General features: G+C 53.7%; 1 protein-coding gene across 3 annotated transcripts; it reads left to right on the top strand.

Moving 5' to 3' along the window:
- The first annotated feature begins 251 nt into the window (after nt 1–251).
- Nucleotides 252–12,987, top strand: PTBP1 (polypyrimidine tract binding protein 1). 3 transcript variants are annotated; one of them, XM_036242125.1, is made up of 15 exons: nt 252–340; nt 3,630–3,660; nt 7,503–7,578; nt 7,870–8,042; nt 8,137–8,283; nt 8,389–8,559; nt 8,633–8,743; nt 8,820–8,994; nt 9,263–9,340; nt 10,041–10,189; nt 11,369–11,402; nt 11,823–11,915; nt 11,999–12,215; nt 12,476–12,553; nt 12,640–12,962. In XM_036242125.1, the coding sequence occupies exons 1-15, from the start codon at nt 333–335 to the stop codon at nt 12,770–12,772; spliced, it is 1,674 nt and encodes a 557-aa protein (XP_036098018.1). In that variant the 5' UTR covers nt 252–332; the 3' UTR covers nt 12,773–12,962. The 3 variants fall into 3 exon arrangements, with proteins under 3 accessions (XP_036098018.1, XP_036098020.1, XP_036098019.1); XM_036242127.1 differs by lacking the exon at nt 3,630–3,660 and having other exon boundaries at nt 267–340; nt 12,640–12,772; XM_036242126.1 differs by lacking the exon at nt 9,263–9,340 and having other exon boundaries at nt 293–340; nt 12,640–12,987.
- Nucleotides 12,988–13,614: the final 627 nt, after the last annotated feature.

The raw sequence follows: 13,614 nt of genomic DNA, 5'->3' as shown, positions 1-13,614 counted from the left end.
TTTCTCACGTGCTCCCACCTTTTCTCCCCTCCCCACGATTCCACGGGCCGTTTCCGCCTTGAGCCCAGACGAACGGTCAACTTCTCCAATGGTAGCCTGCCATTCTTCTTGGCTCCACCCCTCTAGCGGCGTCCTAGCCATTGGGAGGGGTTGGTGGGGGCCCGAGACGCTCGCCCCGCCTCCCCTGGGCGGCAGGAGCCAATGGGCAGAGCGCGCGAAGGACGTGTTCAGGCGTCTCCGCCATTTTGTGAGTCTATAACTCGGAGCCGTTGGGTTGGTTCCTGCTATTCCGGCGCCTCCACTCCGTCCTCTGCGGGTCTCTTCTGTGTGCAATGGACGGGTGAGTTGTGCCTGTCCGCGCTTCCCGCCCCTCTTCTTTCGTTCCAGCTTTCCTCTTGCCGTCGCTTAGGGCTCCTCAGAGCAACGGCCCGCTTGCCGATCCGTCCCGGGCCCACAGGCGCCTCGGGATCCTTTTCCTCTCCGCCACGGGCGCGGGAGAGTTTGCCAGGATCTAGAGGTGTCTCACATCTCACGGGCCGGGGCTCGGCCGGGCCCAACCTTTCTCGCCGCCGCGCTCGCTTCCGGTCTCCCCGTGGCTTGGCCTGAACACACGCGGCGGCCCTTCCTGTCGGCCTTCGCCCGCGCCACCTTTTGCGCGCCCCATATCCCCCTTCCCGCTACCCGTACTTTTACGCTCCTCGTCCGCCCCTTTCCGGTACCCGTTCGGACCCCACGCGCGCGCGCGCAGTTTTTTGCACCCCCCCCCCAGGACCCGGTGCGCGTGCGCGGCCTTTCCCGCCGCGCCGACTGTGCGCTTGGCCTCCCCCACCCGTGGCGGTCCCGGGCGCGCCCAGGAGACGCCGCCCTCCTGCCCAGAAGGGCGCGGGCCCTCCTCCGCCCCCGCTTGGCCCCTCCCCGGACTTTCCACAAAGGACGGCGGCGTTCTCCGTCCAGCCCAGGGCTGGGGGTGTCCCAAAGGGACCCTCGCACCCCCTTTGTTCCCGCTATTTTGGGGCTCCTTGTCCGCGAGTTATTTAAGTACGAGTTGGCCCACCTGGGCCGTAGAGTTCGGTCTCTAAATCCTGCGGAGTGACCCACGTGGGCCGGGACAACCGGACCCCGAGCCTTTGGGCAATGTAGCCGGCTGGCCACCTTGCAAGAGGGAAGGGGGGCTCTGGGTGCAGTCAATCGTGTCCGGAGCTTGTGTGTGTTCCGGGGACGGGAGAAATGGCTGAGGGGTGGGTAAATGCTTTTTCCGTTGTGAGTTATGGTAGGACTAAACAGATCTGAAGTGTTAACAAGGCTTCATTTCACTTCACGTAGATTCAGGGCCAAGGTGCAGAGCTGTAGTCTGTTAGACAGGAACAGAGCGGCCCAGTTTGGAGACTGATATTTCTGGTTTGCGCGAAAGGATAGAAACTGTTAAAATGAAACTAAGTTTAAACAGCTTAACGTGGTAGCCTAGTTATTTTCATTTTGGGAGGGTTAAGTTCTGATTTTAGAAAAGTAAGTCTGAAGATTTCCAAAGGCAGTTCTGGTTATCTTTTGATCCGGAGCTTTGAAAGCCCACCTTCTCTGGTCTGACCTGCGGGTGTGTTGTGGCTAAAATGACTGGAGGGCCAATATCTCTTGTGCCCCGGTTTGAAATGCTAGGTTTCAGGCTGAATTAAATTCAGCCTTTTAGAAAAACTGCTGGGGCATGACGAATATGATCTTGGATCCACCTTCCGTTTTAGGTGGACCTTGCAGAGAATCGCTTCCCAAGCAAGTGGGCCTGGGCCATGGGTGCACACAAATGGGTACTTAAGGAGCCCTGCAGGGAAATCTTGATGGAAAGTGGGACTGTCTGGCAGTTTTGCTTCCCTCAAGGATTGTTGAAGGAGTATGTTTTCGGTCAGATGTGGTTTGGTGGCCCAGTCCCATCTGCAGTCTCTTGTGGATGGTGTGTTATGCCTAGGCATTCAGGCCAAGCTTCTTTTTGGAAGATTTGAAAACCTTTTTAGGAAGGGCCATTTTACATAAAACTTCTGTGTCTGAGGGGCCCTCTCAGGGAGTTAGGAAGCAGTAAGTTGCCTTGGGTTAGCAGACAGGAAGCGGCATGTTTTTCATTCTTTTCAGTTTTTCTGGGAAGTTTTTCCTTGACTCCATATGGTTTTAAAAACTGATACTAGTCCAGCCCGGTCTGTGTGGCTCGATGGTTGAGTGTCGACCCATGCACCAAGAGATCACCAGTTGATTCCTGGTCAGGGCACAGGCCGGGGTTGTGGGCCTGATCCCCAGTGAGGGGCATGCAGGAGGCGGCCGATTGATGTTCTCTCTCAAAATCAATAAAGAAAAAAATTTAAAGGAAAAAAACTGATACTAGTCCATAATCTTTTTTTTTCTTTATTGACTTTAGAGAGAGAGGAAGTGAGAGGGAGAGAGAGATAGAAACATTGATGAGAGAGAACATCAATTGGCCGCCTCCTGCATGTCCCCCATTGGGAATTTGGCCCACAACCCCGGCATGTGCCCTGACCAGGAATCGAACTGGTGATCTCTTGGTGCATGGGTCGACACTAAGCCATTGAGCCACACCAGCCGGGCCCATAATCTTTTTTATAGTGAAGCGGTAAAGGCCCTACAGTAGAGGTAATGGGTTAGAATGAGCCAGTGAAGAGCGTAGATGGCAAAACTAGGGCACAGGGCTTGGGGTCATGTTCTTGCAGATGGGTGGGTGGGTTGGTGCCTTGAACTTGTCTCTCTGAGGGCAGAAGCAAAGGGATAATAGTGCACAGGTGGCTGCCCCAGGACCTTCTGCCCGTTCTGAGACCAGCCTTTCCCTGGCTGGGTGAGGGGGACATATTTGTGTGACATCTTTGAGACTCGGTCACACACCACTAAGCCAGGTGACCTGGTGGGGGTTGCTGACTAAGTTCCTCTCCATGAGTCATTGAGGACCTTTCGAGTTTACATTTACCTCGGAGGGTTTTATGTTTGTATTGAGAGCTGATTTGCAGCTAAGGCCTGCAGGAGTGCAGGAACCTCAGTAGCCATGGTTTCTCATCTTCCTGAGCTGGGTCTGGAGCAGGGATAAGAAAGTCCAGTCACACATAGCCAGGTTGATGAATAACTTGTGTTAATTTTATCTAATTATTTCATCTTTATTCTGTCGCCTTCCTCCTGGAGCGTGCCATTCTTTGAACAGAGTCCCCTTGTTGAGTCCCTTTCTCATCCCCCTGGAGCTCTGACCTCAGCGCCTTGTGAGTTGCCTTCTCACTAGCCTTCCTTCCCTGCTTGAAACGGTCTCCAAGCATTTCCAGTTTTTAGAAAGCAAACAACAGCACTTCAGCTTTAACAACAAGCATCAAGTGTCCCTCCTGGGGCTTTCGGAGGGGGTGTCTTTGTCTGGGGTCCTGCTGGGAGGGAGGGGTAGCTGAAGGACAATGATGGCTCCTTTTCAAGTTAAGATTAAATGGACTGACAGCTCACTTCCCTGCTCCAAGCTTACTGGTTATCTGAGGACCTCAAATGGGGGAGACTTGTGTAGCCAAAGAAGTCCTGCGCTGGCTGGCCTGTCCCGGGAATCCTGGCAGCAGCTGCTGTAGTACACCTGCTAACGTTCTCCTTTTCTCTCTCTCTCTCTACAGCATTGTCCCAGACATAGCAGTTGGTACAAAGGTAGGCATTGCTGACTCTGCTACCCTGATCAGAGGCGTGGCCTCTGATCTGATGCTGCCCATATGGGCCTCTTCCCTCCTGCTGAACACTGGGGCTTTCTTCTGACAGCAGTGCTCTTGTGGTCTACAGTTTGCATGGGGCAGAGGTTTTGCAGGTTGGGTACTTTTCAGACACCTTTCCTTGGCTCTACCTGCATCCAGCCATTTCCAGGCTCTGTTTCCAGCAGTGTGGGTTGGATGGTTTCTCATTGGTAAATGTACCTTTGGCCTTAATTTGAGGCTCCTCCTCCCTGTCCTGGAGAGAGAGTCCTGGGGTATGCAATTGGGACTGAGGGGTGTCTGCCCAGTGTTCTAAGTACCCTTGGTTTGATACAGGAAAAGTAAAAATCTGGTTGTACCCCAGGCAGATTATGGGGTGGCTGGTGGGATAGGAGGATACAGAGGGACTACTTATGGTGGTTGCGGTTTGGATATTTTTTGGTCTGAAAATCTCATAGCTTTTTTTCTTGAGATAAAGGAAAATGGAGGTGTTGCAACCCCTTTATGTGCCATCCTCGGTACTTGGACATTTAAACTGTAGAGAGGGCAGAGCTGGCAGCTGCTGTCTCCACAGGAAGTGGGGCCATGGTGGTCCTCCCCTCAGGTGAGGACCAGGCCTGTGTACGCCCCAGGAACTTGGCATCCAGGGGTGCCTGGAGCTGACTGAACACTTCTGCTGGCTTGGTGTTATGTGCTGGCAGAGACTGGGGGCTGGGGAGTACACTGCTGGTGTCTTGGTCAGTGGGCCATGCTGCTGGGCTGGGCTTCGGTTTTTCCAGGTGGAGTCTTGTCTTCACATGCTGCCTGTCCTGATCTTCCTGCAGATAAAACCTGTTTGTTCAGTGGTGGGAGGAGGGAGAGGGATTTTTGTCTCTGAAGCATTTGTAACCATCACAGAAAGTCTGGCTTCCCATAATCCTCCTGGCTTTGCCTGTTTCCAGCTGGAGCAGGGCTATCCTCGAAGGGGCCAGCCAGGGGACCTCTGCTTCCAGAATCAGAACTGTACAGGACAAACCCCAGAACCTTGGGTTGGGGGGGCACCTGCCATCCTGCAGAGTTAAGGCCCTCTGCCAGCACAGCCTGGTACCTGTACCCTAGTCCATCAGTAGAGTAGCACGGTTGGGTTTGGAGCACCATTGACCATCACTCCAGCTTTAGAACAAGCTGTACCATAAGCCCGAGGTGTTTAGCTGTTGATTAAAAAGCAAAGGTTTCCCCTATATGCTGTTGGGAGCTGGTGTGCCTTGTCCCCAGCAGGAAGCACACAGCTTGGGGACTTTTCTAGTAGATGCTTAATTGACTTTGGGAAAGGTACCATGGGGTCTCCCCAAGTGCCTGCTGTGAAAAGCACCATCCGCTGGATGGCCTGTCCAGAGGCAGTTGGACTGTCCTCTGAACTTGACTTGGGTCATGGCCTCAGTGTGGCTTGTCCCCAGCCTGGCCCAGCTGTGCATGAGTCACAAGGCTTTCAGAAAGCCTCGGCATTTGGCCTGGCCCTTTTCCTTTAGTCTTCTGCCCTCGGAGTGTCTACCCCAGTGGATAGTTTCCTTCTGAGCTACTGGTCACTGCCTGCACTTCGGTGTCCCTGTGCTCTGGGGTGGGGAGGTTGCTGCTTAGACCAGGCCTGTGTCCTGGGGGAGGAGGGCCTAGGGGAATGTGGATGGGCTAGTGGTCACGGTTTGTCCCACAGATGTGGAAGCACCAGGCTATCTGCCTTGGGAACTAAATGAGAGCCAAGAATGCTGCCACTCAAATGACGCTGGTCAGAGACAGCAGTCAAGATGCCCTTTTTAAGGTTGTGCAGCTAGCATGTGGGAGCCACATGGTGCCTGGTTCTTGTCCAGTTCTGGAGGGGGCACCTTTGTGAGTCGGGATGGGGCATTATGGATTAGAGCTCCCAGTCCAGAGGCAGGAAGGAACTTCCTTGAGGCTTGCACAGGTGGGACTTAACCTGCCCTTGGTGTCATCAGGAGATTCTGAGGCTGGGGTGCACTCTGCCTGGTGGCTTTGTCTCCATTGAGCCCTGTCTGCCTGCAGTGTTGAGCTTTGAAGCACCGGGTATCCACTCAGAGTCATGACAGGCACAGAAAATTTTGCTTTGTTTTTGTTAATCCTCACTTGAAGATCTGTTCCCATTGATTTTTAGAGAGTGGAATGGGGGAGGGAAGGGGAGAGAGAGACACATACATCGATTGGTTGCCTCCTGCACGATCCCTATTAGGGCTGGGGATCGAACTGCGACCCTTTGGTCCACAGGCTGCTGAGCCAAACCAGCCAGGGCTCACTTTGTTTATATTAGACCCTTGTTCTCAGAGACCAGCAGCATTAACTGTGTGTTCCTCAGCTCTAAGCACCACTGGGGTTTGAGCAGCCATAAGCCATGCACTATGGTCCTGGGTCCACACTGCAATTAAGAGCACCTGTCCATCTTGCATCTTTGGGCCATGGGAGCTAGGGGTTGGGGATCCTCTTTGGGTGCTTGTCCATCCAGGGGTCCAGGATTGTGGGGACATGCCCTCAGCAGGGAGCCAATGGTGGTGTGGCCATTCCCAGTCCTCTTCCTAAAGGGCGGTTTGTAAACCTTTCTGGCTTCCTTCAGTAGGTCTCAAGGGCTGCCTGTGGCAGGGCAGTGGTTCTGAGGGCTTCTGGAGCTCCTCAGCTCTGCCAGGGGAAGATGGGCAGCCACATGGCAGCCATGCGTGATGGTTGTGCTTGTTTGAGTAACAACTAAGTTGGCAGTTTGGAGGAAGGGCAAAGATAAGGTGTCCTTGAGAAAGGCAGTTTGAGGGAGAAGGGGCGAGGTTCTTAAGCCCTGAGAGCTAGAGGCCCAGGCAAGCTGGTCTTTCTTGTTCCTGCTACAGGCCTGAGGGGGCACTGAGGGCTGGGGGTACAGAACACCCTTCCCTGATTGCCGGTCTTGGTCCCAGTTTCTATTGATAGAGCCCTGTCACAGTTCTGCCCCCCACTCTAATTGGTCCTGGAGCCTGCAAGCTCCTGCTCCTGTTACCAGCAAAGTGGTCCTGGGTGGGGGTTGCATCCTGAGTCTCCATGATTGCACTGCATGGTCTCATACAGCTCACCCCTTGAGTAAAGTAGTCCTGTCCTTGAACCTCACTCCACAGGAGGGATGCCCGTCTGCTTTCCAAGCTCAGGGTCAGTCTAACGTGATTGGGGAATTGATTCAACTAGATTGAGATTTGGAGTAAACAGGTTGTTTCTGGAAAGAACAGGCAGGTCAGAAGTCATGGGAGCCTGCCTGCAGACGAGGAGCTCTAGAGCTGCCCTCACACCCTGTTTTCTCAGTCACTGGATAGTGTCGCCAGTTCACGGAGAGGTAGTGTTTCTAGTCAGTGAGTGATGAGGCCGCAGCTCAGGTGTCCTCACACAGCTGGAAAATAGGCCAAGCTCCTGAGGCCAAGGGAATAGCTGCAGTGTGACAAGGGGGCTTTGTTTTCAATTCGAGAGCAGCTTTGTGATAACTGAAGACAGTTTAACAGTCTCAAGGTGGCCTGCTGGGCCTGACCTGAAGCCTGCCCACAGACCCAGTAAGGGTCCCCCAGAACCTAGAGATGGGAGTGACATGCAAGCCCTTGTAGGTGACAGCCCTCCCTCCACCCCCACCCCAATCCTGAAAAGCAGCCAGGTCTGGGGAGTTGGAAGAACTATGAGGCCATCTTGAGGTGGGACAGGCACAGTGCAGGACTGTTTCTTCAAGTTTGAGCAGCAGGGTATTCTGGGAGGAGGGGGTCTGCAGCCATGTGCCAGGCCATCTCCAGCCCTGCTCCAGTGCGCCTTCTCTTGCAGCGGGGATCTGACGAGCTCTTCTCTGCCTGCGTCACTAACGGACCCTTTATCATGAGCAGCAACTCAGCTTCTGCAGGTAACTGCTGACCCATAGCTTTTCGTTCCTGCCGCTGGGATTTTCCTCTTTGTGCCCAAGTGTGCTCTGTGCGGTGAGGACACTGGGGTGAACTGATTTTGCCTGTAACCTTGAACCTTGGTTCACATGTAGCTACACTTCCCTGGGAGTTGAGGCGGGAGGGAAGAGACCACACCAGATGTGGAGACCACTCTGGTTGGCCCACTCAAGGAGGAAGCTGATTCTGAGGAGTGTTGCTGTGTGGGAGCCTGGGGGGGTGCTCTGTGTCAGACAAATCACCCCTCTTCTCAGCAAACGGAAATGATAGCAAGAAGTTCAAAGGTGACAACAGAAGTACAGGTGTCCCCTCCAGAGTGATCCACATTCGGAAGCTTCCCAGCGATGTCACCGAGGGCGAGGTCATTTCCCTGGGGCTGCCCTTTGGGAAGGTCACAAACCTCCTGATGCTGAAAGGGAAAAACCAGGTGTGTGAACCCATCCCAGGAAGGGCCCTACTTAGGCCTGCTTTCGGGGTGTGGTGCTGGGGTCTGGCCTGGCTCATACCCCTGCTTCTACCAGGCTTTTATTGAGATGAACACAGAGGAGGCAGCCAACACCATGGTGAACTACTACACCTCAGTGACACCTGTGCTTCGTGGCCAGCCCATCTACATCCAGTTCTCCAACCACAAGGAGCTTAAGACCGACAGCTCACCTAACCAGGCAGTGCGTCATCCCCTCGTCCCCTTCTGGGTCTAGGGGAGGACAGGGCTCTTGGTGTGGGTCTGGGGATGGTGAGACTCACAGCTGTCTCCCCACTCCCCCCCACAGCGGGCCCAGGCAGCCTTGCAGGCCGTGAACTCGGTTCAGTCAGGGAACCTGTCGCTGGCTGCCTCGGCCGCTGCTGTGGATGCTGGGATGGCGATGGCTGGCCAGAGTCCAGTGCTCAGGATCATCGTGGAGAACCTCTTTTACCCAGTCACCCTGGACGTGCTTCATCAGGTGAGGTGGGGGTCCATGTGCCTCATCTTCCATCCAGATCCTGGGCAGAGGTTGACTGCTCCTTTTCTGGCAGATCTTCTCCAAGTTTGGCACAGTTCTGAAAATCATCACTTTCACCAAGAACAACCAGTTCCAGGCACTGCTGCAGTATGCTGAACCTGTGAGCGCCCAGCACGCTAAGCTGGTGAGTGGGCCCCCTGGGACACCTGCCTGCCCCCTTCAGCCCCAGGGCCCCAGCCACTCACAGCCTTTCCCCACAGTCGCTGGATGGGCAGAACATCTACAATGCTTGCTGCACACTCCGTATCGACTTTTCTAAGCTTACCAGCCTCAACGTCAAGTACAACAATGACAAGAGTCGGGACTACACCCGTCCTGACCTACCCTCTGGTGACAGTCAACCGTCTCTGGATCAAACCATGGCAGCGGCTTTTGGTAAGATTCCTAGCAAGGTGCCTGGTACCCTGTGTGCCATGATAGGCGAAGACGCGTAGCTCAGTCTTAAGTGCTCAGGCCCCAGGAGTCCCATGATGCCTGCCCTGCGCCCAGGGAGGTTGGCGCCCATCACTCCTTACATGGCCATAGCACCCAGCACGGGTGGACATTGGACCTGCCTGCTGGGTGTGGGGTGCGCCGGCTTGGCTCACTCGGCTCTGGTGGCGGAGGTTGTGGGTGCGATGATTAGTGTCTCATTTGTTTCTAGGTGCACCTGGTATAATGTCAGCCTCTCCGTATGCAGGAGCTGGTTTCCCTCCCACCTTTGCCATTCCTCAAGCTGCAGGTACTCTCAAACACTCGGTCTTGGTCCCCACAGCCGACTGTGCATGCCCACACACCTTTCAGTAGCTCTGCCAACACGCGAGCTGACGGGCGCAGTCACGGGGGGAGCCCATCTTCCTGGGCGCGGGCCTCTGGGTTCCCTGAGGAGCCTGGACAGGGTAGTTATAGGACAGGCCCACACAGAGAATCCTCTAACCCCACAGTCTCTGGTCTGATTCCTTTAAGCACTTCCCGGGCAAGGACGTGTGCACACAGTGGTTGGAGGGCTGTGTCCCTAGTAGGTGAATTTAAGTGTCCTGGTAAGCAGAGCAGCATGAGCTGGGCGGGCACACCTGAGCGGCCCTCTTGGGGGCTGGGCGCCTGACCATGTAACAGCCATGTGACAGTCATGAGCCTGCTGTGTCCTGCCCGGCGTGCCAACTGCATGGTGATGGGTACCTGCATGCACACAAGGCCGAGGCTCGATTCTGCATTCATGGAGCTGGAGCTTTTGTGCTGTATGGGCGCATGTAGCAGGGTCCAAACCCAGTATAATCTGCTATGAGGAAAATGAAGGAGCCAGTAGGCCATGTGGCCAGGATAGGCCAAGTGCAGACACGTCCTTTGTGTCTCCTTTTGCATGAGGATGGGCAGGACTTCGCTCCCCTCTTGGTGGAAAGCAGGCACTGCTGCTCATCTCCTTACTGCCTCTCTTCTTGCAGGCCTTTCTGTTCCCAATGTGCATGGGGCCCTGGCCCCTCTGGCCATCCCATCAGCAGCGGCGGCAGCGGCAGCAGCTGGCCGGATCGCCATTCCAGGCCTAGCAGGGGCTGGGAATTCTGTTCTGCTGGTCAGCAACCTTAACCCTGAGGTATGTGGCTCTTCCAGGCTGTTCTTCCCCAAGGCTCAAGCAGGGGAGTTGTGCGTCTCAGGTCTTAGTGCAAACTGTCAGCAGGCCACAGTCCTGTAACTCCCTTGAGCTCATCCACAGGCCAGTCCTGTGCAGCCCCACCCTGCGCTCATTGTATCCTCCCCTCCATTCCCACTGTGCTAAGAGCTCTGTCCCCAAACGTCCTAGTTGACATTTCCAATTCCATAGTGTTTAGATTTGAAATGTTTTTCAATACTTTCATGAAAGCAATCATAAAATTTTGAGCCAGCCACATCTCTGTTTGAGGAGGTCTCTGGGCACTTCTGCTCAGGAGGGCCATGGTCTGTGCTGCCCCCACAACTCCAAGTCACAGTCCCTGGAATAGCCAGCCTACACTTGTCTCGGGGCCAAGTTTGGCTCAGAGAGAGCATGGGTGAGATTAAGGCTCAAAATATTTAACTCTTGAAAGATGGGATTAATGTTCAATTAGCATTTCAGACTGTTTTCTCATCTGTCTGACCACTCCTATAATCTCTTGGCCTGGGGCGGCCGGTGCCTTGTCTGACTGAGTTAGATGCTCTAGAAGCCTCACTAACAGACTCCACCCCTCGTGCTTGTGTGAGCCATTATACTTTCCCCGCAGCAGTCAGCAGGAGACAAGTTCCAGGGGAACTGAGCCCAGCAAGGGGCTTGGCAGGAGCAGGGCAAGGCCGGAGGGGCAGCAGTGTCTCCTGCTCACTGTGCGGACAGGTGCTTTCCTGCCTGCTCCACGAGGTGGACCTGTGACTAGTAATGTGTGTAGATCTGACTGATGGAACACTGCGGATTTTCTTATGTATTTACTGACCTGTGTTTTTTGCTACTTTTTTTCTTTTCTCCCCTTCCCCTTTCCCAATTTTTTTTCTGATCCGGAATTTCTTTGCCAACTGACTGCACGGTACTTCTGCTTCCTGTTGTTGCTTGAAACAAAACAAAACCATAAATAAATAAAAACAATTCCCCCTCAAACCCTGCTCTCCGGAAACCAACCTGCCCTTGAATATTAACATCCTGACAACTTCATCATCCATCAACCTGCACGCCTGTGGGGCTGCCTCCTCGTGGTGGACGATGGCAACTCGCCCCCTGACCTCTCCCTTTCCCTGTCCCTCCGCTGCCTTGCTCTGCTGTCCTCTAAAGAGAGTCACACCCCAAAGCCTCTTTATTCTTTTCGGTATGTTATCATTCACACTTTTATTATCTTGTTTTCATTTAATTGAGGTTATTTTTATGCCCCAAGATGTACTATGAGTTTGCAGTTCTGCCTCATTACTTGGTTTGCCTTCGGTTTGTGTATTTATTTGGATTTCGTAGACACGCATGGTTTATTGCCCTGCATGCTCTCGCAGAGTTAAGCGTGTTGGTAGCATGTAAAGTGATGGCTTTTTGGCAATTGACCTTTCCTGGATTTTATGACTTCTTTGCTGAAGGTAGCCCTCCTGGTAACATCCCTGTGACTAGACGCAGGTTCCCAGAGGCAGAATAGCAAACCTTCGGGAAGAGCCAGCCCTGTGAGGGTGTGCGGGTCATGGGGGCTGGTGCGGGAGGCGGCATCAGATCCCAGGCTCAGGGCCCTGTCCCCACGCTTTTGAAGGCGTGTATGGTGATGTGCAGCGGGTGAAGATTTTGTTCAACAAGAAGGAGAATGCCTTGGTGCAGATGGCGGATGGGAGCCAGGCCCAGCTGGGTAAGGAGTGATGGCCTGGGATGGTGGGGGTATGGGACCAGGCCAGTGGGGCCTTGGATCACGCGGGCGTTCTGCCTTTTCAGCCATGAGCCATCTCAACGGGCATAAGCTGCACGGAAAGCCAGTGCGCATCACTCTTTCTAAGCACCAAAATGTGCAGCTGCCCCGCGAGGGCCAGGAGGACCAGGGCCTCACCAAGGACTATGGGAACTCACCCCTGCACCGCTTCAAGAAGCCAGGCTCCAAGAACTTTCAGAACATCTTCCCACCCTCAGCCACCCTGCACCTTTCCAACATCCCGTAGGTGTTGCATGGGTGGGCAGGGTGGGGTCCTTCCTGCAACATTCCCAAAACAAATGAAGGAGTGGGTGGCATTTTTTTCAAACCTGTTTTTGGAAGCCAAGTAGAGAATTTTAAGATAATGGTCATTCTTCAGTATCTTATTTATGGGTCACTAAAAGGGTGAGCAGCCCCCAGGACTTCCCTGCCTCTCTTGAGAAGTACTGTCTTTGAGGGAGTAGCCAGATGGCCCACTGCTCAGGTCTCCCCTCTCCCTACAGGCCCTCCATATCCGAGGATGATCTCAAGATCCTCTTCTCCAGCAACGGTGGAATTGTCAAAGGGTTCAAGTTCTTCCAGTGAGCATGAAACCCTCTCCCTGCCCACCCTCCCCTTCTCTCTCTCCTCCACCTCATGCTGTCCCTGTTCCCTTCGTACCCTGCAGGAAGGACCGCAAGATGGCACTGATCCAGATGGGTTCAGTTGAGGAGGCCATCCAGGCACTCATCGACCTGCACAACCACGACCTGGGCGAGAACCACCACCTGCGAGTGTCCTTCTCCAAGTCTACTATCTAGGCCCCACCACCAGGACCAGCCTGCCGTGTAATCCCGGCATCAACTTCCATCATTCCAGAAAATAGCCACTTTAAAGCAGCTGAAGTGACCTTAAAAGACCAGAGATTTTATTTTTTTAAAGAGAAAATCAGTTTACCTGTTTTTTAAAAAATTAAATCTAATTTACCTTGCTCACCTTGGGGAGATGGGGTGCCAGCCTCAGGCTCTTGGTGATGCGTGGACAGTATGCCTGCGCCTTCTGCAGCCTGCAGTGTGGTCATTCCCAAACCTCCACTTGGCTTTCTTGTGCCTTAAAACCCACTGCTCTGGCAGGGCCTTCTTGCAGTAGCAAATGCATAGAGGTTTGGGGACCAAGGGTACAGCCTCCCACAGGGATCGTGTGCCTGGCATGGCAGGAGGCTGCCAACTGCAGGGTCTGCTGACATCCCAATCCTCCATTAATCAAGTGTCTGATTCTCCCCACCCCTGGCTTGAGGTGCCCCTCCTGGGCCAAGACCCCCGAGGGTGCATCCCTGGCGCTTCTTCAGCTTGGAGCTTTGTTTCATCATAAATCTCTATTGTGCTTTGATGCAGTTGCAGACATTTTGTGCCTAGCAATATTTCCAGTTGACCAAATATTCTAATCTTCATTTATATGCAAAAGAAATAGTTTTAAGTAACCTTTTATATAGCAAGATGATAAAAATGGAATGAGTGTAATCTAAATTTCCTCCTTATATGACCTTGTATACTGTACTTTTTATTTTATTCCTTGTAATTAAGTTGCAGGGCAGGATCTAGTTTCCAGGTCAGACGCAGTGGGGGCCACTGAGGAGCCTGGGTTCCTCCTGGAAAGCCCCAGG

This window comes from Molossus molossus, unplaced genomic scaffold, assembly GCF_014108415.1.
Source record: "Molossus molossus isolate mMolMol1 unplaced genomic scaffold, mMolMol1.p scaffold_m16_p_4, whole genome shotgun sequence".
Classification (NCBI taxonomy): Eukaryota; Metazoa; Chordata; class Mammalia; order Chiroptera; family Molossidae; genus Molossus; species Molossus molossus.
Note: the sequence above shows the minus strand (reverse complement) of the source record. Positions and strands in the feature narration are given on the sequence as shown.

Excerpts from the sequence above, each read along its gene's own strand:
- PTBP1 (XM_036242125.1), top strand. Across the intron at positions 8,995-9,262 it reads AACCATGGCAGCGGCTTTTG|GTGCACCTGGTATAATGTCA; the intron begins GTAAGATTCCTA and ends ATTTGTTTCTAG. Across the intron at positions 12,554-12,639 it reads AAAGGGTTCAAGTTCTTCCA|GAAGGACCGCAAGATGGCAC; the intron begins GTGAGCATGAAA and ends CGTACCCTGCAG.